A 25,967-nucleotide genomic window follows, 5' to 3' on the forward strand; every position below is an offset into this window, starting at 1 on the left:
ACTCCCTGCAGCTCTTGACTATGGTGCAGGCATTCTAGTCATGTGAAAATCCAGCAAAGCACAAAGACCTGCCCTCAGGAAGCAACCTAGGCCATGACTGAAACTTCAGTAAGAAGCACCTTTAAGTATGTGCACAGAAAGGTTATGACAGTTCTTGCACAAGGAAGCAGATCGAAGCCTATTTCTCATTCAGTGGAGTCTTCCCTCCTCTCTCTTTACCTTTGTCATGGCAAATCCAGATCTCTCCTGACAAGTCTTGTTGTGTGGAAATGGATGTAACAAGGGTGACAAAGAAATACTGATTCCAACCTCTAGAGAGTACAAAAGTTAACTTATTAACAGTTAAGATAAATTTGCCAGAGTCCAAGCAACCCCGGGAGTGTGGAACTCTACTCCCAGCTCTGACACAGTACAAGGGATGAGATTCTTAACATGGCTTCTAGTTGTGGGGAAAAAAAAGGCTTCTATATCTGCCTGCATGAGCACAGCATACATCTACACAATCAAAAACATCATCTCAGTTTTTTACTAACTGAAACCCCAATGAGTTTTGTCTTTATTGCAAAATTAAGCCTCCAACCTTGACTGAACCTCAGCTCCTACTGCCGATTTTCAAGCTGTGTGATTTAGGCAACAAACAGGCTTCAAGAAATTTAATATACAATAATCTTCTAGCACAGGGGGAAATATGCACCATCAAAACTCTCTTTTTAAAGTACACTAATCCTTGGATTTGATTGCTAGAAGTAATCTGAATACTTGATAGTCACAAAATGACCCAGTGTATTAGAGACCATGGGTCGGGAATGCAGCGCCTTGTGTGTGATCTCACAGCCTAGCATTGCTGAAATGAAGAAGCAGAGCTCTACTTCAGGCATGATATGAACCAAGACATATACAAACAGCTGAAAAATTATATACAGTTGGTAGAGGGAGAGTTTTTCTGAAAGATTATCATAGCCTAAATATTTCTTTAAGCCCTACCCTACCAGTAGGTGACCCAATACTGGAGATGTCGTCTTTACTTAAAAATAGAATAATCCAGCTACACAACTGATGCAGAACAAGGCACTCTAAAGTCTGGACCCTGGACCAAAAGGATTTCAGAGCTTTTTTTTTCCCCCTCCCTCTACATTTTCTCCCTGTCTTCAACAGGCTGAACAACTGGTGTCTGCTATTTCAAAAGGAGGAGACTGTTGATTGCTATTAACTGAGAGAGCTCCTGCAGTCTAGATTCTTGTGGAAAAAGGATGAGTCAAGGCAGCAGGAGACAAAAAAGAGGTACAAAAGCATACAGATACATTTTGCCAAGGAAAATAATTGGGTAGCAAAAACAGTGGTTCCGGATAGCTTATACATTTCTGCCAGCTACTGTAATGCAACAATTTAGGTACCAAAACTTGCTATGCATCACACTCAAATTGCCCTGCAACTTGTATCCTACCAGAGCTCAACAGGATTACTGCAGACAAGGATATATTTTACACCCAAATATTAATCCAGAATTAAATTGACACTATTGAGATGCATTTTCTCTAAAGTTTGTTTTCCCCCAGGTTCAGGCTCCTTTTGTCCCGTCAGTCATGTGTTACTCTATATGTTTATTCCAGCCTGGGACACACCAAGCCTTTGCAGGGCCCTGTATGTGGACTAATTGCTTATCTTCAATTCAAACGGAAGTTTTAAAGGTGCCCAGCAGGAGCACTAAACGAAGCAGAGTAGAAAATCAAGCCCACTGCACCCAGCTTACATCTAAAAGCTTTACTCTCCCCACAGAAAGCATTTGTGCCTATCCTTAGATGCATGTGTTGCAAGAATTGTGATTCAGCCTCACTATATAAGGATCATATTTCAACAGTTGCTTCACTGGAAATCAAGACTGGCTGGGAGACAATTTTGAGGGTTTGTGTGGCAACAGCAGAAAGGCAAGATAAATACACAGGGAAACACAGGAATAGGGGATTTTTTTTGCCACATTGTAGAAAATGAGACTTGTTCAGTTGAGCAAACCATCCTCCAGATTGCTTTATGGAGGAAAACAGCAGTAAGTGGCACCTGCAAAGCCTCCCAGCAGCAATGAACATCACATAAATACCAACACAGAACAACTTCCACTACAAAAAAACGTAAAAGAGGCTGTGGCAAATCTCAATTTTACTCAGCATTATCAGCAATTACACTATCAAGACAGGAGTCTTCACACTGTAATGTTTTGCAACTTACATTGCTTTTATTATAAAGATCTTTTGTTCTGCACTTCATCTGGTCTGATGTACTTTTCCTCCTCTGTGCTTCTGGAAAATATGCTGCGGTCACTGACCATGTTTAATACATTGCTAAAATATGTCACATGCACAGAGCAGTCCTTGCCTTGAGTGCTATGGCCAAGTCCTCCTGCTCAGAACCTTACTGTAAGAGTAATTAGCAACACCCCTGGTGTACAGGAAATTCCTACTGCCTTTTTTCCACTCCTCCTCTAAAAAAAAAACAAAACAGAAAGTAAGCTGAACTATTCATTCAGCGTTGATAATCCTAACAGCTCTTTTGGGAACTGCCACACAAGGTCAGGATAACTCTGCATCCCCAGGCTTGTTACAGATTAGCTCTGCCAGTGGGACTTTCCATAGGTCAGATAATTCCTTCTGGACTTTGATATAACTGAGCACCCCTCGGCTACCAGCAAAACAAAAGCTGCTAGTGAATATATTGCTTTTGTCCTTTAAGCACCTGGATCACTTGCTGCTGGGAAAAGATTCTGAGATGGCTCCCCAAATAATACAGGGTAAGGCTCTAATCTAAATCACTAAATTAACCAGGTTGGAAAAGACCTCTAGGATCATTGAGTCCAACCTATCACCTAACCTTTCTAATTAACTAAAACCACAGCACTAAATGCCTCATCCAGCCTCCTTTTAAACACCTCCAGGGATGGTGATTCCACCACCTCCCCAGGCAGCCCATTCCAATAGGCAATCACTCTTTCCATGAAGAATTTCTTCCTAATGTGAAGCCTAAACCTGTCCTGACACAGTTTGAGACTATGTCCTCTTGTTCTGTCACTGGGTGCCTGAGAGAAGAGATCAACCCCCACCTAGATACAACCTCATCTCAGGTAGTTGTAGAGAGCAATGAGGTCTCTCCTGAGCCTCCTCTTCTCCAGGCTGAACAAGCCCAGCTCCCTCAGTAGCTCCTCATAGGGCTGTGCTCCAGCCCCCTCGTCAGCTTTATTAGCCTTAAGAAAGCCAAGCCTCGATGCCTTTATGAGAGCTCTCCTAAGGATTGTTTCCTTTGTTGGCATTCTGCTGGGAAATACAAACCTGCCTACAGAAGGCACCATCACTACACAGCTCCACTGCTGCTCAGGCACTTTCCCTACCAGGCAAGTATTTGCAAGCACAAAATCTCATCTTTAGAACTGGAATCAACATTTCTGACCCAAACACCCTCTGTAGCTGTACCTGCACTGGTTCAGTTCTTGCAATACTATGGGGGAAAAGGTGTGGGCAACACAAGGAGGAACCTGAAACTTAACTTGCCTTATATAAAAAGAACACCCAACTTCGATTGGAATTCATTTTGTTCAGATCAGTTAAAACCTGACTACATTCTAGAACCAGTGGAAAGACACTCTCTTAACATATCCCAGGAGATCACTGACCTTCTTGGCCAACATTAGCCAGCAATGTGCTCTAGTGAACCTGTACACCAGCATTCCCAGGTCCCTTTCTGCAGAGCAGCAGGTCAGCCCCTCACCACTACTGGTGGCAGGGGGTAATTCCTCCCCAGGAACAGAAGTTGACACTTTTATGCAAAAAAAGGGTTTCAAATTGTGGATTTGGGCAAATACAGCCACTTCAGCTCCAAGTCTACTACAACCCCATTCACTGCTCAGTTCTGCAGAGTGTTACAGCCCTGACATTTCTACAAATCAGGATTAAAACCTTTCACTGACTGGATTAATACAAACTGTCTCTAATCCCACTAAGCACAAAGGATTTTGTACCTTCTGTGAACTCTCTCTCCCTTTTCTTCTGTTTCAGCTCCAGCCTTTTTAACCAAGACACTTCCAGTTCCAGTACTCTGCCAAGACAGTAATGACCAACTGGGGCAGCTCTATTTCTGCCCACAAATGAGAAGAAATCCTGCCCTATCAAGCTGCCTGAAACAAACCTCACTAGAAGCTATCAATATGAGAATCACACAACTGGTCAAGCAATCTGTCCATCCCATAGTCTTGTGACTCAGTTTCATGTTAAAATATTAGTGGGTGCTGTTAAATTAAGAGCTATTTCTATTTGCTATGAGAATAGGGAAACTAAGTGAGGAATGGTGTCTCCAGGCTGGAAAATTATCTTCAGCTGTGCTCCAACCTTAACAGGCAGAGCTCCCTGCCAGGCAGATCATCACATAATACAACAATCCTTTCTGCTGGCGAACCAGAAAAATCACTAAGAAAACTCTGTTCCACAACTTCTCTTAACTATCACAAAGGCAATCTATAAATTAAAAAGCTACATCCCCTGAAAACTAAGCAGGTATTCTAAAGAGAGAAAAAGAAATCAGAGGAAAACACATTTTTCACAATGTGCCATGACTAATCTCTGCATATATGGTACTGGAATAGCAATCATTGAGTACAAATGAAAACAGTGTTGAACCCTGTCCTATTTTTAATCAGATGAAAGCCACAAATGTAGTCATGCTTCTGCTTAGTGGTGCCTTTACTTTACTTCTACCCTGATAGCTTTTGCAGTTGGAGAAAGAGCTCCTTACAGCACTACTCTGCTGTAAAAACAACAAACAACTTATTGCTACTTACAGCTACTGGGATTATAGTTAAGTGTGATGGAAAAGGAGGTCTGGTGGAGGAGAAAAGCTAAGAACATTTCCTTTTGGGATGTTTAACCCATTGCAGTCTAACACTTCTTGAGTGGAGATGTGCTTTGACATTCAGCATTTGTGTGGTATTAAACTGTATTTGTAAGGTTACAGAAACACAAAACTGGTTCCCTGAAAGAGACCTCTAAGATGATAGAGTTCAACTGTTACCCAAGTCTACCAAGTCTGGTGCTAAGCTATATCCCTCAGCATCACACTTGAGGCTTTTAAACACCTCCAAGGATGGAAATTCAATCACTTCTCTGGGGAGGGAGTGTTTAAGAACCCTTTCAGCAAGGAAGTTTCTTCTAATGTACAATGTAAACTTTCCCTGGTGCAACCTGAAGCCATTTCCTCTTGTACTATCACTTCTTCCTTGGGACAAGAAACACCCACCTGACTACAGCCTCCTTCCACAGAGTTGTAGAGTTTGAGGTCTCCCTTCAGCCTCCTTTTCTCCAGGCTGAACGACCCCAGTTCCCTCAGATACCTCTCACAAGCTTGTTCTTCATCTCTGCTGCCCTCCTCTGGACCCACTCCAGGACCTCAATGTCCTTCTTGGAATAAGTGGCCCAAAACTGAACACAGTACTCAAGGTACTGTCTCACCAGGGTTGAGTACAGGACAATTACTGCCCTGGTCCTGCTGGTTACACTAATATTGATCCAAGTCAGGATACTGTTTGCCTTCCTGGCCACATGCTAGCTCATCTTCAGCCCCTGACAGTTAATACCCCAGGTCTTAGCAACTTTAGAGCCACTCTGCCCCAAGCCTGGAGCATTGCAGGGGATTGTTATGCAGCAGTGGCAGAGAAACAAACAACTCTGAACGCCCTTCTCAGATTAAAAAAAGAAAATAAAAATCCATGTTATATGTTCCAGAACAGTATTTTTAATGACACCTGAAGGCATTTTACTAGTGCTGTTAATGTAATGGTGTATTTCCCCTGCATTAGTTCTGCCACACAGAGCTATTCTTATTAAGACCACAAAGAGCTCACAAAAGCTGTTCTACACAAACAGCAGCTCACAGTTCAAAGACTTCCCTCACTTAACAGTGCTTTTTGCACACATTAAACAGGAATACCATTAGTCACATTGTAACCTAGACGTTTTAGTAGTTGTAATCTTAGCCTAGATTGTGGAAATGGAATGCATACTCATTAGCTCAAATTTGCTAAGCCCATTTTTCACCCAGGTCAGCATGCGACACAGCAGTACAAAAATAAGACTTGTTTGGTGACAACATGCAGGTTGCACATGTGTGGTGAGAATGGTGGAAGGTCTCCATTCTCCATTCCTCTTCCCTCAGCCTCTCACTCACACATTCCTTGGAACCAAGAGAAAGGTGGAAGTGGAAGCTTGACTGCTGGTTGAAATGCCTTCTCTTCTCCCCAGCAAAGCAACACTCAGCACCATATGCTTCACTCAAGAAATAACCTGATACTATACAGATGAGAGGTGGAGTGTCAGAGATATTTATTCTTAGAGAATGTAATATTTCACGAGAGCTTAGCCAGTGTTGCAACTCAGAAGGAACCTTCTTGCTCATTTCCCAACAAAAGGGTAATAAGCACACTTGTCTCAATGATTGTTTTTCACTGATACACTAACCCAGAAGTAAAGAAGTAAAATTCCAGCCTCCAGCCCCAATTAAACCAATGCTAATTACCATCAAGAGATACAAGTCTGTTGCCCTTCTGGAAAGAGGCATGCAGAACAGGACACACCTTTGGAGTGTTTCCCCGAAGGCCTCTTGGGTAGCGACTCCTCAATGGAATGTGTTGATGTATGGAGTACATTTTCCAAACTGTTACTGACGCTGTTGATGGGGGTCTCAGACCTTGGAGTGACCTGCAAAAGGAGAAAACAGAGCAAAATCCAGTCAAATGAACTAAGGGAATGCACAAATTTCACACCTTCCTCTAGAGAGAGCAGAACCATGCTGAAGGCATTTTGGAGATGTCTGCTTCCTTTAAAACCCAGAGGTGTTACCATTGATACTCCACAATTAACAGTTCAGGGAAGTTGTTTTAGTCAGCAGCTATTCACAAATCTAGATTATCTTGGCTAATCTATAAAGCTACTTAAAAGTATAATTCTCTTTTAAACAATAGCCACACAGCAGTCAGAGATACAGCAAGAGCCTTAACCTTGCCTTGATGCAGTTCTTAGCTTTTCCACAAGAGAACTAACAGAAAAGGGGTTCTAGGAAAATAATCACTTTTATGTTATGTCACTCATCTGAAGGTGCTCAAAAGATCTGTACATGTGGTGCTGAGGGACGTGGTTTAGCAGTGGACATGGTAGTGGTGGATTTTAATGGCTGGACTTGATCTTAAGGGGCTTTTCCAGCATGAATTATTCTGTGAATCCATCCACAAGTAGCAGATTCAAGACATTTCCAAAGTATTTACACATATTACAAGGAATTAATGAATCCAGTTAAAAAGCAAACTTATTTGTCTGGGTTTTTTTCAAAGCCTGATGTCCTGAATCTATTTAAATGAGAAACTGCACACTACAAATGCCCAAGCAGAAGGCTGTAGCATCTAAACAGACTTCACAGCCTTCCATGCACCTTTGCAACTGCATTCAGCATAATGGAACATCCTCACCACTACTTAAAACTACAGAAAACAAACCTAAAATACAAGAAAGGCAGAAATGAACACTGCCCTCTTCAGCTGCTGTCCACGAGAGCATTCACCATCATGCAGCAACATATAAACTCAGTCTTAACATGGAGCTTACAATAGGTAATTGTACAGAGTAGGGATGTGCTATTTTTGGCTCATATTGTGTATTCTGATTGATGTCAGTATATAAGGCTAATGGTAGAATGAGTGAAGGATTGTTTTACGTGTAAATTGTCCTAACTCATGGCACTGTCCCAAGATTTAAGGCAGTAGGACAAGTGAAAGACTTGGCACACACTTGACTTCTGCAAAAAGCTTATAGGTGCAAAGAAATCAATCCAGACAGACAGGCAAGTGTCAGGAGAAAGCAGGATTACAAGTAGCTGCTTTCCGTTTCAGCACTTGGTTGACTTGTTTGTGTAAAAGATAAAGTTTACCACTCCAGCACAGCTTTCCACCAAGAATAAAGCCTCCACACCAAGGTTTTACTTGAAAAAGACTAGTCATTAAACTTTAATCTTGGGAGGGGAAAGGTGGGGAATAGTTTAGATCTCCTTGCCAAAGCCAGTCTTTACCAAAACTGCTCTCACACATCTCTCTCCTGGAGCTCATTAAACTCTCACTCCAGCGGGTTGCTGCTGAGAGGAAGTTCCAACGGACTGAGCAATGACACCATCATCCTCCTGGCAATGGGAGATGTCAGAAGAAAGGCAGAGTAACTGAGCAAACAGAAAACTGGAATCAGGCACCATGTTATCCTCAGCAACCAGGCTCCAAATATTCAGGACAATCAAAGAAAAACACTTAAGAGTACTTGAAACTGAGTAATAAAAACCACTTACAGCACTTGAAACCAAGTAAGAAAACAGCCACACGGCTTCAGAAAAATCTTTGAACTGTGGCTTGTCACAAAACATTGTCTCTGCTCTATTCCCTTCTCTCCACTATCTTTAGCACAAGCACTGCATGCAGTTTAAAACTTGCATTTTGTTTATCCATAACATTCAATTCTTTCCATAAAGATTTCATTTCTCTATACTTGGTAAGGATTAATTTAGCCCATATGTCCGTGCCGAGTGAGCTCACACGCTATCTGATTCAGCCACACATCAAAGCAGAGCCATTTCAAATTGGCCTAGAAAAAAAAAAAGAATCACAAAGCTCTGATTAGTTCCAAATGGAACACTTTATTAGTGAGGGGAATGATGTTAGAACCACTCAATCTGACCCCTTAAAGCTTTCATTTCACATTTTAAATGTTCTGGGTTTTTTTTCCCCCTCCACCGACTTAAACAATGATTACTGCAAAGGTTTGGATTTGTTTAGAGAAAAGTAATGAAAAAATGTTTTGCAAATCAAGGTTTTTTTAGTTCTAAAATAGTAACAGCCTTTTGGGTTTAATTTCAGGCCAAGGAAAACAAGCTATGAGCTGCAAGAGACACACTGGCAAAAGCTTAACAGGAGATGCCTAGGAAGGACTTACCCAAATTCAGCTGTAGAAACAGTGTCAGGTAAGTTGTGGGAGGAATGCTTCCTATATCTGAGTATTACCATACTCCCTGGTTGGGCTCAGTAAAAATAGCTACTAAGGAGTCAGACTCTGAATGAAGAACATGGCATTTCAGTGAGAGAAAGAATCTAAGAAGTCCCCAGTTAATTGATTTGGACCTTTTAAGAGCTGCAACAACTCTGAGGAAAGCCAAAATGCCATTAAAGAATAAGCATCTGCTGTTCAAGAACAGTTAAAGGGTTGTTTTCTGAAGCAGTAAGGCTCCACAGCAAAGGTGGATAAGCTGGATGGCAGAAAGCAGAAGTATTCAGTCTTTCTATCAGAAGCCACAGGAGTGACATTTTATAAATGCAGAAAAAATCATGACTCATTCAAGGTCTAAGAGGGTACACAGCATCAAACATCCAAACAGGAGGCTTCGGGTTTTTCAACTGAAATTATTTGAGAACATCAGCAGGAGCAGTCCATGAAGACTAATTAAATACAACTGCAACTCCAGTGTGTGTTAAGTGACAGAAATATTCTGTAGAGGGCCAAGGAACAGGAAAACCCTCTGCACCTACCCACAGATACATTTGATTATTCATAAAGGGGCTCAACACAACAGCCTTTAGACTTATTCCATGTCTAAGGAAATGCTCCACTCAAACAGGTACAGAAGAGAGTCTTCAGATATTTTTACTCTGCTCTTACACCGAGTCTACTCCCTCCAACAGACCAGCATCTGGCTCACAGATGAACTTCTGATTTTCCAGATTAAAATTTACCTTGTCTTTTGAATTTCAAGTTAACTGAAGTAGCTTTAACTGAAATAAAGAAAATTCATCACTGTCTAATGGCTAACTGAAGCTCAGCCTGAATTCTTCTGTGCTCCACAGTGTCATAAAGACAGTATCAGGGAACAAAATGTACATCCTTCCCAACAATGGCTAGGCAGAGGGATCACAGAATGCCACCCCAACGCCTTTCAACCTTAGGTGCCAACAGGAAGAGAAGATATCTTTGACACAGGGGTTAAAGACAGACCCTTCAAGGTATCAGGAGTCACTGCTAGAATTTTAGCCATTAGCATATTCCCCCTTTTCACCTGCCAGCAAACAAGAACCTGTCTTTCAGCAGAGCACAGTGATTTTCTTCATAATGTACTTTCAGAAATGTACTAACAGGCAGAGATCATGGAACAGCAAAAAGAGTTCTAGGAAGCTCTGCAAAATATTTGTTCCAAAGAACACAGAAAAACAAAACAACCCAAGAAGTCACACAACAAAATCAACAGGAGTAGGCATCTCAATAGGTGTTTCTCTTCTAGTGGCTCTGCCACTACCCAAGCCAGAAGCAGCCAACAGGGAAAGCAGTCAATCTCTGAAGACAGATTCAGCAACTATTAGCTTTGCTCCCAAGGATGATGCCTAATATTTAATATAGCAAAGCTTCATAAAAATAACAGGACTGAGAGAAGTTGAACTTAGAGTGGTAAGAATTTTACCAAAACAGTAATTTTATGTTCCTCCTAAAATTACCTAAACGGAACAGCAAAAAAAAAAAACATGATTTCATGGTGAAGTATTTGCTGACTTTGTTTGAAGTGAAGCCAACATGAAAAAAAAAATCAACAGTTGCTTCCTAAAGGGTAACATGTCTTAAAATTTAAAGGAAATGATGATATAGGATCCCAGGGAATAAAATACTGATTTCTATACCTCATTAGGTATGAGATTTAGGTCCTGCAGTACACAAAAGTGAAGGCACAAGCAGGTATCAGGGCTGCCAGCCAAAAGCTGAACACATTCTCCCATTCACAAACATGTTCCTCCACTGATCACACAGGAAAGCCTCTTCACATGAGGTTCAAAAGTGGTCAGGGACATGCTGGGAACATCCCCCAGATAAATACTTCTGCCAGTATATGGAGTATCCATTAAAAAAGGGTTTCTCTTATCATAAACTGACCTCCATGCTTGAGGCTAGATGCAGATAAGTACAAGGGCTTTCCACAATGGCATTTAATGACAAGACAAGGGGTAATGGTTTCACACGGGAAGAAGCTGTATTTAGTCATTAGAAATTCTTCCCCAGGAGGATGGTGAACACTGAAACAGGTTGCCCCAGAGAAGTTTTGAAGGCTCCAAGCCTGGAAGCACTCAAAGCAAGGTTGGATGGAGCCTTGAGCAAGCTGGGCTGTTGTGAGGTGTCCCTGCCCATCACAGGGGGTTGGAAGCAGATGATCTTTAAGGTCACCTCCAAACCAAATCATGCTATGATAACACATTAAGAGTGCTGTCAGGAACTAAGTAAGGAAGTCTGGGCAGGATAAAACCAGTCAACTTCATTCACTCCTGCCAGTTTCATATTAGTGAGCATTAACAGCAGCTTATTTTGAGGTTAACACCAAGGTCTTTAGCACGGTGCAATCCTGTTTGCAAAAATGCTTTAGCAGAAGCTTGATGGCAGGCATACAGCCCTTGCAAGCTGAGGCATATAAGCTGCTATTTCCCAACACAAGGCTATAACTCAGGTTCCCAAATAATTTGAAAACAAAGCATTGCTGACACTCAGACACCAGTCTGCCAACACACGAGCAGGCTGAGTCTGAGCCTGAAACAAGAGCAAGGACCTGAAACTCAAAATCTGTTCAATTACAAAACCAGGAGGAACAAGACAGAGCAAACACCTTCTTCTTAGTAGCAACAAGCCATTAGTTTGCCCAGCTGCTTGTGAAACCATAGCCTCAGGCACCACTTTTGCATTTACTTCTGTATATGAATACCTGGCTGTTCTCACACTGGCAGAACAACATTAAAAACTAATCCTTTTGAAGGTCTGGGCTTTTCCACAAGGAAGTTTAAGGAAGCTTAAGAAACATTTGCAAGCACACTCAACTTTTCACGTACCTAGTAAAAGCCTCAACAACACCCAACACTTATATTTGCCCATGTTTAGTTGCTTCACATCCTAGTCCAAATGCAGCTCAAAGCATTTGCTTTGTGCTAGAAATTCACAGTCCCAACAGTCAGGCTCTACCGAAAAAAGATGCAAGCACCAACCAAGATGTTTCTCAACAGCTACAGAAGGTCCAACACCTATTCCCAAAGGAACTGGGTAAAAGGGTATCCATCTTTGAACAGAATGGGTGAAAAGCCAATTCACATTGAAATGGGATAATAAATCAGATGCTTTTGTCCTGTGAGGCTATTACTGGAATGAAATGAGGCATGTAGTACCTAAATGCTACAGGACAATCACACACCTGCTACAAGGCTCCAGTGTAAATTCAGTAGAGCAGATGGACCAAAAGTCTGGGTTGTACTTTCCAGACTAAAAATCCTTTGCTTAAAGAATTGACTACTTTGTGAATACTAAGACCATAAGTCTGCTATAGAGCAACTGGACTGTAATTACACTGCGTTGAGTATTCTGCCACTCAAGACAGTCAAAGGCAGCATCTGAAAACACCTGGCAACTCCACTGGTGCAAAGATGTGCACTCACTCTGTAAATCAGGTTTTCTGCAAAGAAGGTACAGAGTTCTTCAGTATTAGCTAGTCTAATGCTTCCTGCCATCAGTCTCCAACAGTTAACCAAGTGAGCTGCACACAGGCAGAATATGTGGGATTTCCTGTTGAAAAGATATCCCCAATTTGAACTCTAAAGGGAAAAATTCTATTAAAGGCAGTAAAAAAGAAAACAGAAGGGGAAAAAATGCTACAAAACAACAGCCTGTTTCATCTACCTGATTTCCCACAACTTATTACAGCTTCCTGGACTGTGTTGCAAGTGCAAATAACTCACTGGCACTGTGTTAATTCAAGGCACTTCTGGTGCATCATGCATATTTCCAAAAGACAGATGACAAGAAAGATATTTTGGTTTTCCTTCAAAATAAGAAAGAAGTCAAACCTGAAGTTTACAGGGCTATCGATAAAAATATCTCAAAATCAAAACAGGTAACTGCATATAACCAGACCTTGGAAGAGACACTACTGCATTGATGTACTCAGTTGCCACATGTCAGCTACTAGGTTCAGGTTTGGATCCTTGTTCCAAGGAGGACACTGAGGTGATGGAGCAGGCCCAGAGAACAGCAAAGCTGGTGTAGGGTCTAAAACACAAGTCTTGTGAGATGCAGCTGAGGGAATCTGGGTTGTTGAACTTGGAGAAAAGGAGGCTATGGGAAGACCTTATGGCTCTCTACAACTCTGAAGCTAAGTGGGGGGACTGTCTCTGCTCTCAAGAAGGAAGTGATAGGACAAGAGGAAATGGCCTCAAGTTGTGCCAAGGGAGGTTTATATTGGACATGAGAAAAAGGTCCTCATTCAAGCAGTAGTTAAGCCCCAGAACAGGCTGCCTATGGAGGTGGTGGAATCACTGTCCCTGGAAGTGTACAGACAATGTGTCTATGTGGTGCTGAGGGACATGGTTTACTGGTGCACTTGGCTGTGCTTAATTAAGGGTTGATTTGATGATCTTGAAAGTAATTTCAAACTTTGATTCTACAATTCTGTATGAGTGGAAAATTTCCCCCACAGGACCAGGAAGGGCATTCAGGAGTTAAAAAGTTGGTCAAAAGAAGCAAGTCCAGAACCTGATGAGGTATAATGCATGCAATGACACCAAAAGCCTTTCACTGGTAGAATAGTTCATTGCCACTTCAGTCTCTTCTGCAACAGTTCACATAAGATAGCTGACAGAAGTTATCTAACAAGTGAAATTCATTTCTCCCTTCCCCTCCCCACTATCTACTTCACTAGGTGTAATAAAACTACTTACTGTGGAATAAGGCAACATTGGAAAAGAACTCATAACACTTTCCCTATTTACCACCATGACTTGGCAGGTCTTTAATTAAAATTAAGATCTTACTCTTAAGTAATTGATCTGATTATTTCTGGATCACTTCAGCTATTTACGGAAATCCTGAAGCCCTGTATTGGCCAGAATACCTGTTAGAAACTTATCCCTTCCAAGGCTTATTAGTAGATAATTATAACAACAAAACCAAAGGGAAAAGTCTATTTTAGCATGAAAAATTGAGATGTTTGCTTGTTAGAAAGCCCACACAAAGAAATAAAGATCCAGACCATATCAACATCTTTGGTAGGCTTAATGCCCATTTCAGGTCTCAATAGGGAATAAAAATCAAATTGCTTCAATTCTTTTGCTGAAGAGGAAAGTCAAGTTCTAGTTTCAGCATGACAATGGCTCATTTAGATGAATTAGATGTAGTGTTTCTGTAATAAGATTGCATATTCAAAGAAACTCTTATCTGTGTTCTTGAGAATAACATTCCTAAATTTGGCCCCTCTCCCTCCCCTTTCTTTAAGGAGAAAAAGCACTCAAGTGCTTGTAGTAAAAAATGGACATTGCAGTATTTGAATACAAAAGATGACTAAATATATCCCTTGTCCAAAGTACACTTGGAAGGGTCACAGATACTGCAGCACTGAAAGGTCCACAGAAGAATCAGAGCTCCACTAGAAAGAGGCAGTTCTGTACTTAGTAGCCAGCTACACCATCAGTTTTAGCAACTCCAACATTTTAAATAAAGCTAAACCAAATGGTTAAACACTTCTAAACAAGGATGCTGCTCAGTACCTTTGAAGTTAGACATTGGAATGCTTGTTAGGTGTGGTTAACTGCTCCTGGCTCTGCCTTTCCAGGCAGCTTGTACACTGATGCAATTAAACCAGTCTGAACTCTGGTACAGTTCAAAATACCTAACATCTTACAATAAGCATTTTTATTCCAGAAGAGGTGAGGCCTACTTCAGTGCTGCTTAACTAACAGTTACAAGGTGATTAGTACCAAAAGAGAGGAAAGGTGAACACACTGCTAAAACAAAAACTTCATTCAGCCTGCACAAAAAAAGGGAAAACAGTTCATGGAAAAAACATCATCATCAGTTCAAAACAGTTTTTGGCTACTCTGTCCCTGATGTTATGTTAGAATGTCCACTGCCAAGCAAACTGGTTTAAGTTCTTAAGTCCATCGTGTAACATGCAGAGGCAATGTGAATTTGGTGGCAATCAGCAGTTACAAGACCATTGTTTTCCAAGGATTCTGTTGTATAGAATGGTCTGAGTTGGAAGGGACCTTAAAGATCTAGTTTGAAGCCCCCTAACACGTCCTATAAGACCAGTTTGCTCAAGGCCCCATCCAACCTGATTTTGAACACCTCCAGGCTTACAGCCTCCACAGCTTCTCTGGACAACCTGTTCTACTGCTTCATCACCCTTGTGAGGAAGAATTTCTTCATGTTAAGCTGGTTTCTGAAAATACTGCAGAGTTGAGATTGAACCATTTTATAAGTCACAAAAAAACTTTTGAACAGGAATACTGTAAAGAAATGAGACAGAATTGAAAGCCTCAAATTTAACTGACACATCAAGAAGTATGTGTGTAATCTGTTGCCACAAGTACTCAGAATTCTAAGAAGGGCATGCAAAGAATAGCACATGCCACTAGCTGGAAGCTACAAGACCCTACAGCTCCCCAGGTTACTTTCATGTGGTTTTGAAAACAAGGTAATTCCTGAGATAGCAGCTGCTGCTAGCAGTGAGCAAATATTTCTTATCCTAGCTAGCAACTGCTATTAACACAGTCAGCTACTACAGCTATGCAATACCTTTAGTGAGCTAAGGAGGCTAAGAAATAGGCTTTCCATGATTTATTCTATCCCCACAACATCAGCACAAAAGCCATAAAGGCAGCTGATAGATCACTTAATAGCTATACTGCTTGCTCTGCAAGGACTGTTTCAACCCAACATTAACAGTCATAAAGTTGTTTCAGTTGGAAAGGATCTTTAAGATCATAGAGTCCAAACATTAACTCCACCCAGACTGGTGTTAAACCATGTCCCTCAGCATCACATCTGTGTCTCTTATTAAACACCTCCAGGATGGTGATTCAACCAGCTCCCAGGGAAGCCTGTTCCAGTGTTTGACAACCCTTTCAATGATGAAGTTTAGTAATAGTTTTCAACTCATCATTCCACAATAAAACTCTTTCTGAAGATGGCATATGTAACTCCAGCCACTTGTAATGAACAGTGCAGAAAGGTGAAGGTATTTGAAGGGAACCCCTCAGAACACTAGCCTTACACAGCTTCCAGTCTCTAGTGCTTTCTAAGTTTTAGATGAGCCTGTGGAATTAGCACTGGTGAAAAATAGCATCTTAGGCTATAAACTGAAATAGCCATGGGTGCAGTATTTGGAAGCTGACTAAGCAAGATCCCAACGTTAAACATACATAACTACAGCATCACTGACTTCCTTCCAGTTGCAAACAAACTGTAGTCAGATCTAATATTTATGATCCTGGTTCTGTAACTGAAGTCACCACCAGATTACCCCACTGATGAGCTCAGCCACCAGCCAGCAGAGCTAAGGTGCCAAATATCTTATTTCACAGTTTTTACAGAGCTATCTCAGTGAGTAGACAAAACAACTCCAAGAAATACTTCAAAGTGATAGATTCCTAACTTCTGTTTAGGCAGAACTTCCTGTGCTCCAGTTTGCACCCAATGTCCCCTGCCCTGTTACTGAGCAACACTGAGAATACTCTGGCCCAAATCTTGCCCACCACCCTTTAGATCTTGCTGAGCATTGAGAAGATCCCTTCTCAGGCTGCTCTTTTGCAGGCTGAGTCCCAAGTCTCTCAGCCTTTCTTCCTCACAGACACTCCAGTCCTCTCAGCATCTTTGTAGCCTCCACTAGACTCTCTCCTGAAGTTCCTTGTCTGTCTTGGAGAGCCCAGAACTGGCCTCAGTACTTCAGTGGAGGGGAGGAGAAGTTATGCCCTCTCTGCCCATGCAGAGATTCATATTATGTCTAGATGAGCTCCAGCAAAGCATGGCCTGTTATGCCATTATCTACAAGATGCATGCCTAAGGGGTTTTGTAAGGACAGCATCACTACAGCCTCAAAGCAACCAAGAATGAATAAAATCATTAAAGTCTCATCCATAGAAGAAATATGCTTGCTGTCACAAATCATACACAAGAGAAGTCTGAATGAGTAGTCCAGCATGCTGGGAAACAGTTTTGAGACATCTTCCCCTTCTGTGGGACACAAATTCAGCAGTGGCACTTTGCCTATCAAAGCACCCGGATGCCGACATGCACAGCAGGAGACAATTGGCTGCTGCTTTTCATGGGCCCTGATGTTTTCAGCTTCCCTTCCTCTATAAGGAGGGCAGCAGGTTTGCAGCTTTAAGCACTGTACATCTGCACTGAAATGAGCTTTCAGATGCCAGGCTCCAAGTGCTGGCCAGAACATCATTCTCTCCTTTGTGGCAAAGGTATAAAGGACAGCTGCATAGGCATCTTAAAATGCAAAACCAGCCTGAAAAGTCAGTTGCATCATTTCCAGTTAAAAATAAGCCCATTAAAGCCAATTCCAGTCACAGAAGTTCTTAAACACCTGATTCTTTAGATGTGTCTGGGCTTCATTTGAAAACAAATTGCATTGTTTCAAAACCACACAAACCACCTTGGATTTTGTGCCTACAAGTAAGATGTTTGAAGAATACACAACTCAACTCCTGTGAGTGCTGGTACCAAAGCCAGAAGCAAATACAGGTCAAGACAAGGGGCAGAGATTATCATCTTTACAGAGCCCAAAGCAATAGCCTGCTGTGTTGAGGGCAGCATTCTCCAACCTCGGGGCCAGGAAACTTAGTGCTCATTTTCTATCAAGTAGAAACCATGAACCTGGTAATTACTGACCTACTTCAAGCCAGTCACAGCCATCTTTCCCATAAAGTTAACTCAAACCCCAAAGAACAATCTCCAAAAAAACACAAAGTAAAGCAAAAAGTTATAGGCAGCTGTTTTGAGCCTCCTTGTAATCAGCACCAGCAGCAGACAGTGAGATAGCAGCAGAAAGCACAGGGTTGCATCATTAAGCAACCTGAAATGTTCATCTACTCCAAAGCAACTTGAAGAATCAGGATATGTTTACAACAATTTTCTATCAACTGTTCAATCTCCTCACTATAAGATCCAACTTAATTTTAAGCAGCTTCACTGTAAGACATGAGAGGGGATGGAATAAGGATTGCAAGCTCCAATTCTCTAGAAAAAAAGGTTAGAGCTAATATTGTTAGGTTATATTTTAGTGGAAGCAAGTAAGCAGATACAGCGCACTTCTGTTTCTGCACAAAGAGCACCACTCGACTTTTTCATTGCAGCCCCCTGAATAAACACATCAAACGTAAGTCATCAGCAATTGTAACAGACCTTTGGTTACACAAAATCAGGAAGTCACACAAGTCTTAGTCTCTACACTCAGCACAAGACAAATGCTGAAGGATAACTACCCCTGCTCCCAAAGAGCTCCTTACTTGCTTGCCATTATTCCATCTCAGCTTCCAAAAGCTTCTTGGGACCTCAAATAGCAACCATTTCTCCAGCTCATTTTCCAAGGATGGGCTCAAAGGTTTGCACTTGAGGACAGATCTGGAGACTTGTCCTCAAGAGCTGGAGAACACATCTTATGAGCAGTTGGGGAACTGGGGTTGTCTGGTATTTAGAAAAGGAGGCTGAGACCTTCTGGCTCTTCACAACCACCTGAAAGGAGGTTGGAACAAGGTGGGTGCTGATTTTCTCCCAAGAAACAAGTGATAGAACAAGAGAAAACCTCAAGTTGCACCAGGGGATATTTAGATTGTATCTTAGAAGAAAATTCTTGAAAGACTTCTCAAACACTGAAACAGGCTGCCCAGGGAGGTAGTTGAATTCCCATCCCTGGAGGTGTTTGAAAGCTACAGATGTGATGCTGTGGGACACGGGTTAGCATGAGACTTAGTGGTTGGACTCAATGATCTTAAAGGTATTTTCCAAGCAAAATGATTCTACAACTGAGAAGCAGCATTCACACAACACAGAACTGACCTCCAGCACCAGTTCAGCTTAGCTCCAGCTGCAGAAAAGCAACAAGAGTGATGAGAAAGTGCTGGCACTGCGGAAGAAACTCTCCTCCAGTTCTGAAGAGGATGGAGAGCATAGGACTCTTGGCAGGCATCAGCCCAGCACAGCTCACTTTCTCTCGACATCCACTTTGTTTCTTTTTCTAGGTGATGTTACAACATGAGTATTGCCACTACACAACTTGGTAACATCACAAGAGCTAAGGGCACCACATAAGAATTTATCTGTGCATATTTAAACAGTGCTGGATGCAAAAAGACTTTTTTTTTCCACTTCCTTCATCCAACTGTTTCTAAAAGCAGCAGAATTACCCCAGCTATCAACATTGAGGAAGGAAATGCTCATCTGTTCAAACAAAATGCATCTTCCAGACTGTGAAAACAAAGTCACCTTTTTTGTTCCCCCTTAATTACTCTTTACTTGGCAACCACTTTTCTTCAACCCTAATGCCTCAACAACAAGAGCAACAAAGTATCTTTACAGAGACAACCCTTCAATGAGTTCAGAGAAAAAAATAACAATCAATGACAGTCCTCAGAGCTGGCAGGAAAACGCTAGGATGGATTCTCCATCCATTTTAGATTGACATGAATAGTGCCAGAGTTTTTCAGCTACAGAAATCTTACACTAGCTGGGAAGCTTCAAAAACATTCCCTAAAAATGCTCCTCCCTAGGTAGTTTGTTTGTTTTTTTCCCCTCATTTTATTTTGAGACAACTTGTGTATCATTTAGTCTTCCCTTTCCAAACAAAGGCCTGTGCATCTTTTGAGTAAGGGAAGTTGCAAGCAGTTAACTGGCTGCAAGGAAGCTTTTTCTGGTTTTAATTACAGCCTTCTGCTTTCCGTGTGAAATATTCTTTCCATATATACTTTATTCACCCAGAGGTTTAAAGTGAATGAAGAGGCATTCCCATACCCTGTTGTTTTCACTTAAAGCATCAGGAATAAGCACTATTTAAAGATATAGGAAGGGAAGGCTAAGAGAAACATAAAGTTTAGAAATACCCAATCTAAGTTTTACAATTAAAGCAGCAGTATTCAAAGAAACCACAAGTGTAAGGAAATTTGTATTCTGAAGAAGACCAAGCATAGATTTCTCAGTCTGAAACTGAACCCTCGATTTCATGGAATCTGCACTGAGCCCTCAGGAACAGGTTTATTTAGGATTCCACTCCAAAAAGAGGAATTTTCTCAGCTTTTAGGTGCACACCATCATCCCTAAGAGAAGGGTAAGGTTATTTCCTGACTGAGTCCTCACACTCTTCAAAGCTACAGCCTGTTAACTGATCACATCCACCCACTTAGCTGGTACTTAGCTTGAACTTTAAAGCAGGTTCAATTCAGTCCAGAAGACAGTCGGACTCCCTCATTTGCAGCAGGCTAAGAGCACTTAAGCGGGCAGTAGTATCTAATTACTGACAGCACCTCTTAAAATGTTACTGTCTAGCGTAATTGGTGGCAACTGAATGAACGAATAGCCAAGTTAATGACGGAGAACCACTGCCACCCAGATCAATACCCAAGAGATACAAGGTGACAGGCAACATTTCTCTACGTTTAGCGTCAGAAACTCGAACGTCTTTACCATTGCATTCTTCTAAACAAAGCCTAGCCTCACTGAGGTGCCTTTGCCACTGGACAGCTACTCCCGCAGCTCTTCCTTTCCAGCTTCTTCCAGGGAAACTTTTAAGCAGATGCGTGTTCCTGAATCTGTGCCTTCCCTATTAAAGCACTGCAACTGGCCTGTCTGTCCCCTCAGCAGATACACTGCCAGAAGCAATCAGTTAAGGTTTCTAATGCTGTCTGATGACCAGCTTGTGAACCCCTTCTCATTTAAATGACATAAGCCCGTAGAAACTCCTTGCATCTCCCTTTTTCTGCCTTCAGCTGACCATCCTCAGTATCAACCAAACAACACACCTGTACTAAAACGAAAGGTTTCAAATCAGAGTTGAGGACACGACCCCGTGCCCCGCAGCAGTACCACGACAGTGTGCAAAAGCAGGATACCCACCTTATGGCAGCCAGGATAGGTTGCCACAGTGTTGAGGGTAGAGGTGCTAGGATTCTTGCTGGTGCTGGCCATGATATTCTGTATCTGGGTGAGCTCTTGCCTCAGCACCTGTTTCTGATGGAAGCTGAAAGCAGGATGGTTGGATGCCATAGTGAAGAGCAACAGGAACTCATCCCCTGTGCGACCCTCATTGAGTTGTAGCCCATAGTTGTTAATGACAGAATCGATATGGGTGAGCGTGCGGAAGAGGACCCCGGCTGCCTCTCGGTGGGCAGAGCCGAGCAGGGCGAGAGAGACCAAAAGTTTGCTGCGTACCACCTCGTCCGTTAGGTTGGTGAGGCTCCCCAGGTCGGCGGGGTTGTTGGCCTTGATTTCGGAGTCGCGCAGGGAGTGATAGTCCTTGCGAGCCAAGTCCTCCAGGCAGGCTCCTAGGAAGCGCAGCTCCAGCGGAATGCAGAGGTCCAGGAGGCCGCATAGGAACTCCACACGCTGCGGGGAGGGCAGCTCGGAGAACCAGCGGTACACGCCGTCCCGCTGCAGCCGCGGGCACCGCTTCTCCACCATGGTGTTCCGCCTACCCCCGGCCCGGAGGGAGCAAACCCTGGAGGGGGCAGCGCCGGCGAGAGCTGGTGGCAGCGCCCCGGAGGGGGCCCTCACGACCGGCGCCCCAACACCCCCTAAGCGGCCCCCTCCGCGCTCCCGCCCCCCCGGCAAACCCGCCCCCCGGGGGGCGAGGGGGCCCGGCGGCGAGGAGCGCGGGGGGCAGCTCCCGGCGGCGGGCAGGGCCGAGCCGGGCCCCCCCGAGGGTGGTCGCCGACGGCGCCGAGGGAACAGGCCCGAACGGCTGAGGCGCGGCCTGGCCGCGGGGTCCCCGCCCGGCAGGGCCCGGCGGCCCCGAGCAGGCCTCGGCGTTCCCGCGTCCTCCCTCACGGGGCGGCTCCTTCCCTCAGCCAGCGGCTGGCTATCTCCATCTTCCGCGCAAGCCCGTCCCGCCGCGCTGGGCCCCGCTGCCGCAACCGGAGCCGCCCCAGCGGAGCCACCACAACCGCGGGAAATAATCCCTCGCTGGAAGGCAGCAAGCAGGCGGAGGAGGACAGCACCGCGCGCGCACAACTCCGGTGCGCGGCGGAGGGATCCCGCAGTGAGAAGTCCCAGCCGGGCGCAGAGCGGGAGGCAGAGAGCGAGAAGAAGGAGCGGCGGAGGGGCTTCGCTCCCAGCCTGACCCCGCGGCGGGACACGCCCACTGCCCCGCCGATTGGCCGAGCGCTCCACGCGCGCCTGGGGATTGGCTACCACACCCTCCACCCGCCCCTTTCCTCGCGGGCTGGAGGGGGCTTGTCAATCGCCCGCTTTAAGCCCCCCCTCAGCCCTTCCCCCGGCGCTGATTGGTGGAGGCCGCGGTTAAACCGGAGAGGGGCGGGAACGAGAGCCTTTTGTGTTCGGCTCCCGGGCAGCCGTGGGGCTCGGGGGTGATGGGCAGCAGCATGGTCCCGCTGCTGTCATCGCCGCACAGGCCGGGCCTGGAGCAGTGACAGTTACCCTACCAGGGCGGAGCCTTGCTTCGAGATGAGCCCGCAGAGGAGCTGTGGGGGCTAATTTGGGGCAGGGGTTCCTGTCCACCCACGGCAGGGCAGAAGGTGGCCCTTTCCAGCTTGGAGTGGTACCTCGGGATGCTATCTTGACTGACTTCCCAAAGCGTTTCTGCTCAGCTTCGTTCTGTCTTCCACGGTAGTCACATCTGACTCAGACAGCACTGCCCATGCCGTAAAGAATTGCAGATTGAAAGAGGCCTTGCAGATCATTGAGTCTGACAGTTAACCCAGCTCTACTAAACCAGGTCCCTCAGCACCACATCCACATGACTTTTCAGCCCCTCCAGGGATGGGGATTCCACCACAGCCTTGGGCTGACTTTTTCAGACCTTCGCCGTCCCTGGGGCAGTTCAAGGCAAGGTTGGACGTGGCACTTGGTTCCATGGTCTAGCCTTGAGCTCTGTGGTAAAGGGTTGGACTTGATGATCTGTGAGGTCTCTTCCAACCTTGGTGATACTGTGATACTGTGAAACTTCTCTTGATATCCAGCCTAAACATCCCCTGTCACAACGTGAGGCCATTTCCTCTTGTCCTGTTGCTTGCTTTTAGAGAGAAGAGATCAACACCCACTTGGTCCCAACCTCCTTCATAGAGTTGATGAGAGCCAGAGAATCTCTGCTGAACCTATTTTTCTCCAGGCTGAACAACTCCAGTTCTCTGGGCTGCTCCTCACAAGACCTGTGGTCCAGACTCTTCACCAGCTGCTTTGTCATTCTCTGGACACACCCTTGCTGCCTAAAGTGCGGTACATACCTTCTTCCCTGGCTCCCCTGTTGAAAGCATCCTCATTTCAGGCAGTAGAGGAGGGAATGGCTAGGATGCCCGCTTTCCTTAGCTGTTGTTTGAGCATGGCAAAGAGCCTTAAGGATGGAGCAGAGGGTGCATCATGGCATGAACTCCTCCTGGGTGCCTGATGCCAAAATCTCGATAAAGCTTTTGGCACCAGTGTTTGCCTGCGTGGTCTCGCCAAACCAAGCCGCGCTCTGCAGTCAAAGCCAGTTTGGCAGCTGATTTCAGATTTGTCATTAAATACAGTGTGGAACCAAAAGAGACAGAAAGGACCTCTTAAAGCAGTAAATCCTCCCCCTCTTCCCAGTTCCCACTTTCCTTTCTAACACGGGATTCTGGCTGACAGCGATGTAGCAATGCACATTTTGAAGCAGCTTTATCATCTTCAGAGGGCTGCAGGCAGAACGAACCTAGAAGCAGGCACATAATTTCTTTTTTTTTTTTTATCATGTTCTTCCTTGGGCTTTGTTTGTGTCTTGGTTGTAGCCCAGTAGCCAGACTGCTCATCAGCCCAATAAATGGCATGGGTAGAGATCTTCAAGGGGAGCAGGCTGGGAACAACATTTTGAAATGCAGCTCCGGGCATGATGATTCCAGACCTGAGTTTCATATGATTGTAATCTTCTTGGAAGATGAACCTAGTGTTTTATTTTAGTAACTGCAATATTCCTGTGACACAGCTACACAAAAGAGCTAACGGTGATGTTTTCGGAAGCACAATTGCATTTTGGCTGGAGCTGATCTTTACGGGACGCAGGCGATGCCCAAATGTGGGCTGCTTTCTGTCACATGAGTTTTGTGAACACTTGTGTTGGTATCACTTAGGAGAAAAAAAGGCTTATTCCTCTGGGTGAGGGTTTATTGGAAACCTCATTATACACCTTGCAAAGATGGACTGCTGCACCACAGAAATTCCAAATTCCAAATCCTTTTTTATTTCCCCGTGGAAGACTGTGGACTATCAACTGCATTTATTGAAGTGAAATGCAAGAGTAAGCAGCCAAAGGACTCTTACTGGCTTGCATAATGTCATATATTGTAAAGCTACACAACCCTGCTTCTGTGCTGCAGACTCCTGCTATGAGAGGGTCCTTGAAAATCCCACAGCCTCTCTGTGTCCTTTCCATGCAACGATCCATCGCTGAGTGCAAACCATATGTGCTTCCTTTTCCTGCCATGCCCAGTATTGTCCATCAGAGGAAGGGGTATGTGGAGAACAGAGGAAGTGCTCTCAGTCCCTTAGGAAAGGTTTGCATTGAATTGCAGCATGGGCCAGCCAGCAGGCATAAGGACACTGAGTGTTTTGGTGGCTTTTCTGCCTATACTGGTGTCTTTATCCCAGCATTAATCCAGTATGAACACGCTAGGCTGTGCTCAAAGTCTGATAATGGTCTGGCCTGTAGCAAGGTCAACGTTTAAACTTTTCTGCTTGGGAGCCAGATCTATGTCTGAGCCCAAATGAAAGTCTAAATGTGAATTTTGCTGCTGTGGTTTTTGGCCAGAGCAGAAATTGTTTGTCTCTGATGCCAGACAGTAGGACAAACTCTAATCTGAAGTGTAGAATATGAACTTGGAGCCTTTTCTCTGATTCAAAGTGGCTTTGGGTGAAGCCTGAGGAAACCAAAAGGAGCATGACATATAATTCTGTCACGAGCCACCAAGAATTCCTGGCTAGCCAGCAGGCAAAGCAAGGAACTGCCCTCAGCAAGATAAATCAACTTCATAAGAGCTCGTGTTACCACTTGCTCAAGGCAGCAGGCTGTGAGTGAAGGTCGTACAGGAGTGCCTGGGCAGCCGTGTTCCCTGTAAGAGCACAGCCCTTGGGACACCAGGTCTGGCTCCTCGTTTCATCCCCAGATCATCCTGTTTCCTGTATCTGTTCTCGTCCTGTAAATTCTCCTTGTGCATGCTCGAGACAAACAGCTGGGCAAGATCTCTTGTCAGAGTAATCAGTAAACAACATCTGAGTGTGCAGTTATTTTCCTCTTTCTGTTTTCAGAACATACGGAAGATGTTACTGAATGTCTCGGTCAGGAGAAGGTCCATTTCTTCAACACTGGACACATCTACTTCAATTCTCACTTGCTATCTTGAGGGTCTGAGACCTTGAACTTGTATTTCCTCGGTTGTTTTTAACCAAGGAGCCTGGTTGAAGAGTATCTTCCCCTTTGAACAGCATGTCATAGCAAGCGTAACTAGAGCCACCAATTCATTTCTTCTTTGAGGGACTTTGACTCAATGCAACCCAATGTCCAAGAGCATATAAAAAACAAAATCACTGAAAAAATTCAGTGTGAGGTGGGCCCTGTCTGGAAGGAACTATTCCACTTTTTTATCCATCACAGAGTCAACAGGAGGAGAATCTCTGCGATGGAAATTGGAGGAGAAGCTTTATTTAGGAGGCTCCTGGTCAAGAGGCCAGTTACATTACACAGATCTATCTCATGCCCAGTGCTCCCAGCCTACAGGACCCTTCCACAGCAACCTTCACAGAGCTTTTGTCTGCCACTGTTTAAAAGTTCTCCAGTTCCTTCAGGGGACTGTTCAATGCTTGTCATTAAATGGGCAAAAGTTTTTGCCTGTTTGGTGTTTTTAACCCCCCTGCACGTGGCTTAAATCA

At 44.1% G+C, this 25,967-nt stretch overlaps 1 protein-coding gene and 1 long non-coding RNA gene across 2 annotated transcripts in view; one reads left to right on the forward strand and one right to left on the reverse strand.

Moving 5' to 3' along the window:
* Positions 1–22,279, reverse strand: part of ZCCHC14 (zinc finger CCHC-type containing 14) — a 57,858-nt gene extending 35,579 nt beyond the window's left edge. Inside the window, exons 1-2 of the mRNA XM_064160077.1 lie at positions 20,967–22,279; positions 6,608–6,731 (exon numbers count right to left, since the gene is read on the reverse strand). Coding sequence (XP_064016147.1) covers positions 6,608–6,731; positions 20,967–21,530 — 688 coding nt within the window. The 5' untranslated portion in view covers positions 21,531–22,279. The remainder of the gene's footprint in view (positions 1–6,607; positions 6,732–20,966) is intronic.
* A 150-nt stretch (positions 22,280–22,429) lies between these two features.
* LOC135184210 (uncharacterized) lies at positions 22,430–23,338 on the forward strand. Its single transcript, XR_010305909.1, has 2 exons — positions 22,430–22,694; positions 23,108–23,338. It is a non-coding gene; the product is annotated as an uncharacterized LOC135184210 (long non-coding RNA).
* The last annotated feature ends 2,629 nt before the right edge of the window (positions 23,339–25,967 follow it).

Source organism: Pogoniulus pusillus, chromosome 20 (assembly GCF_015220805.1).
Source record: "Pogoniulus pusillus isolate bPogPus1 chromosome 20, bPogPus1.pri, whole genome shotgun sequence".
NCBI classification, from domain to species: Eukaryota; Metazoa; Chordata; class Aves; order Piciformes; family Lybiidae; genus Pogoniulus; species Pogoniulus pusillus.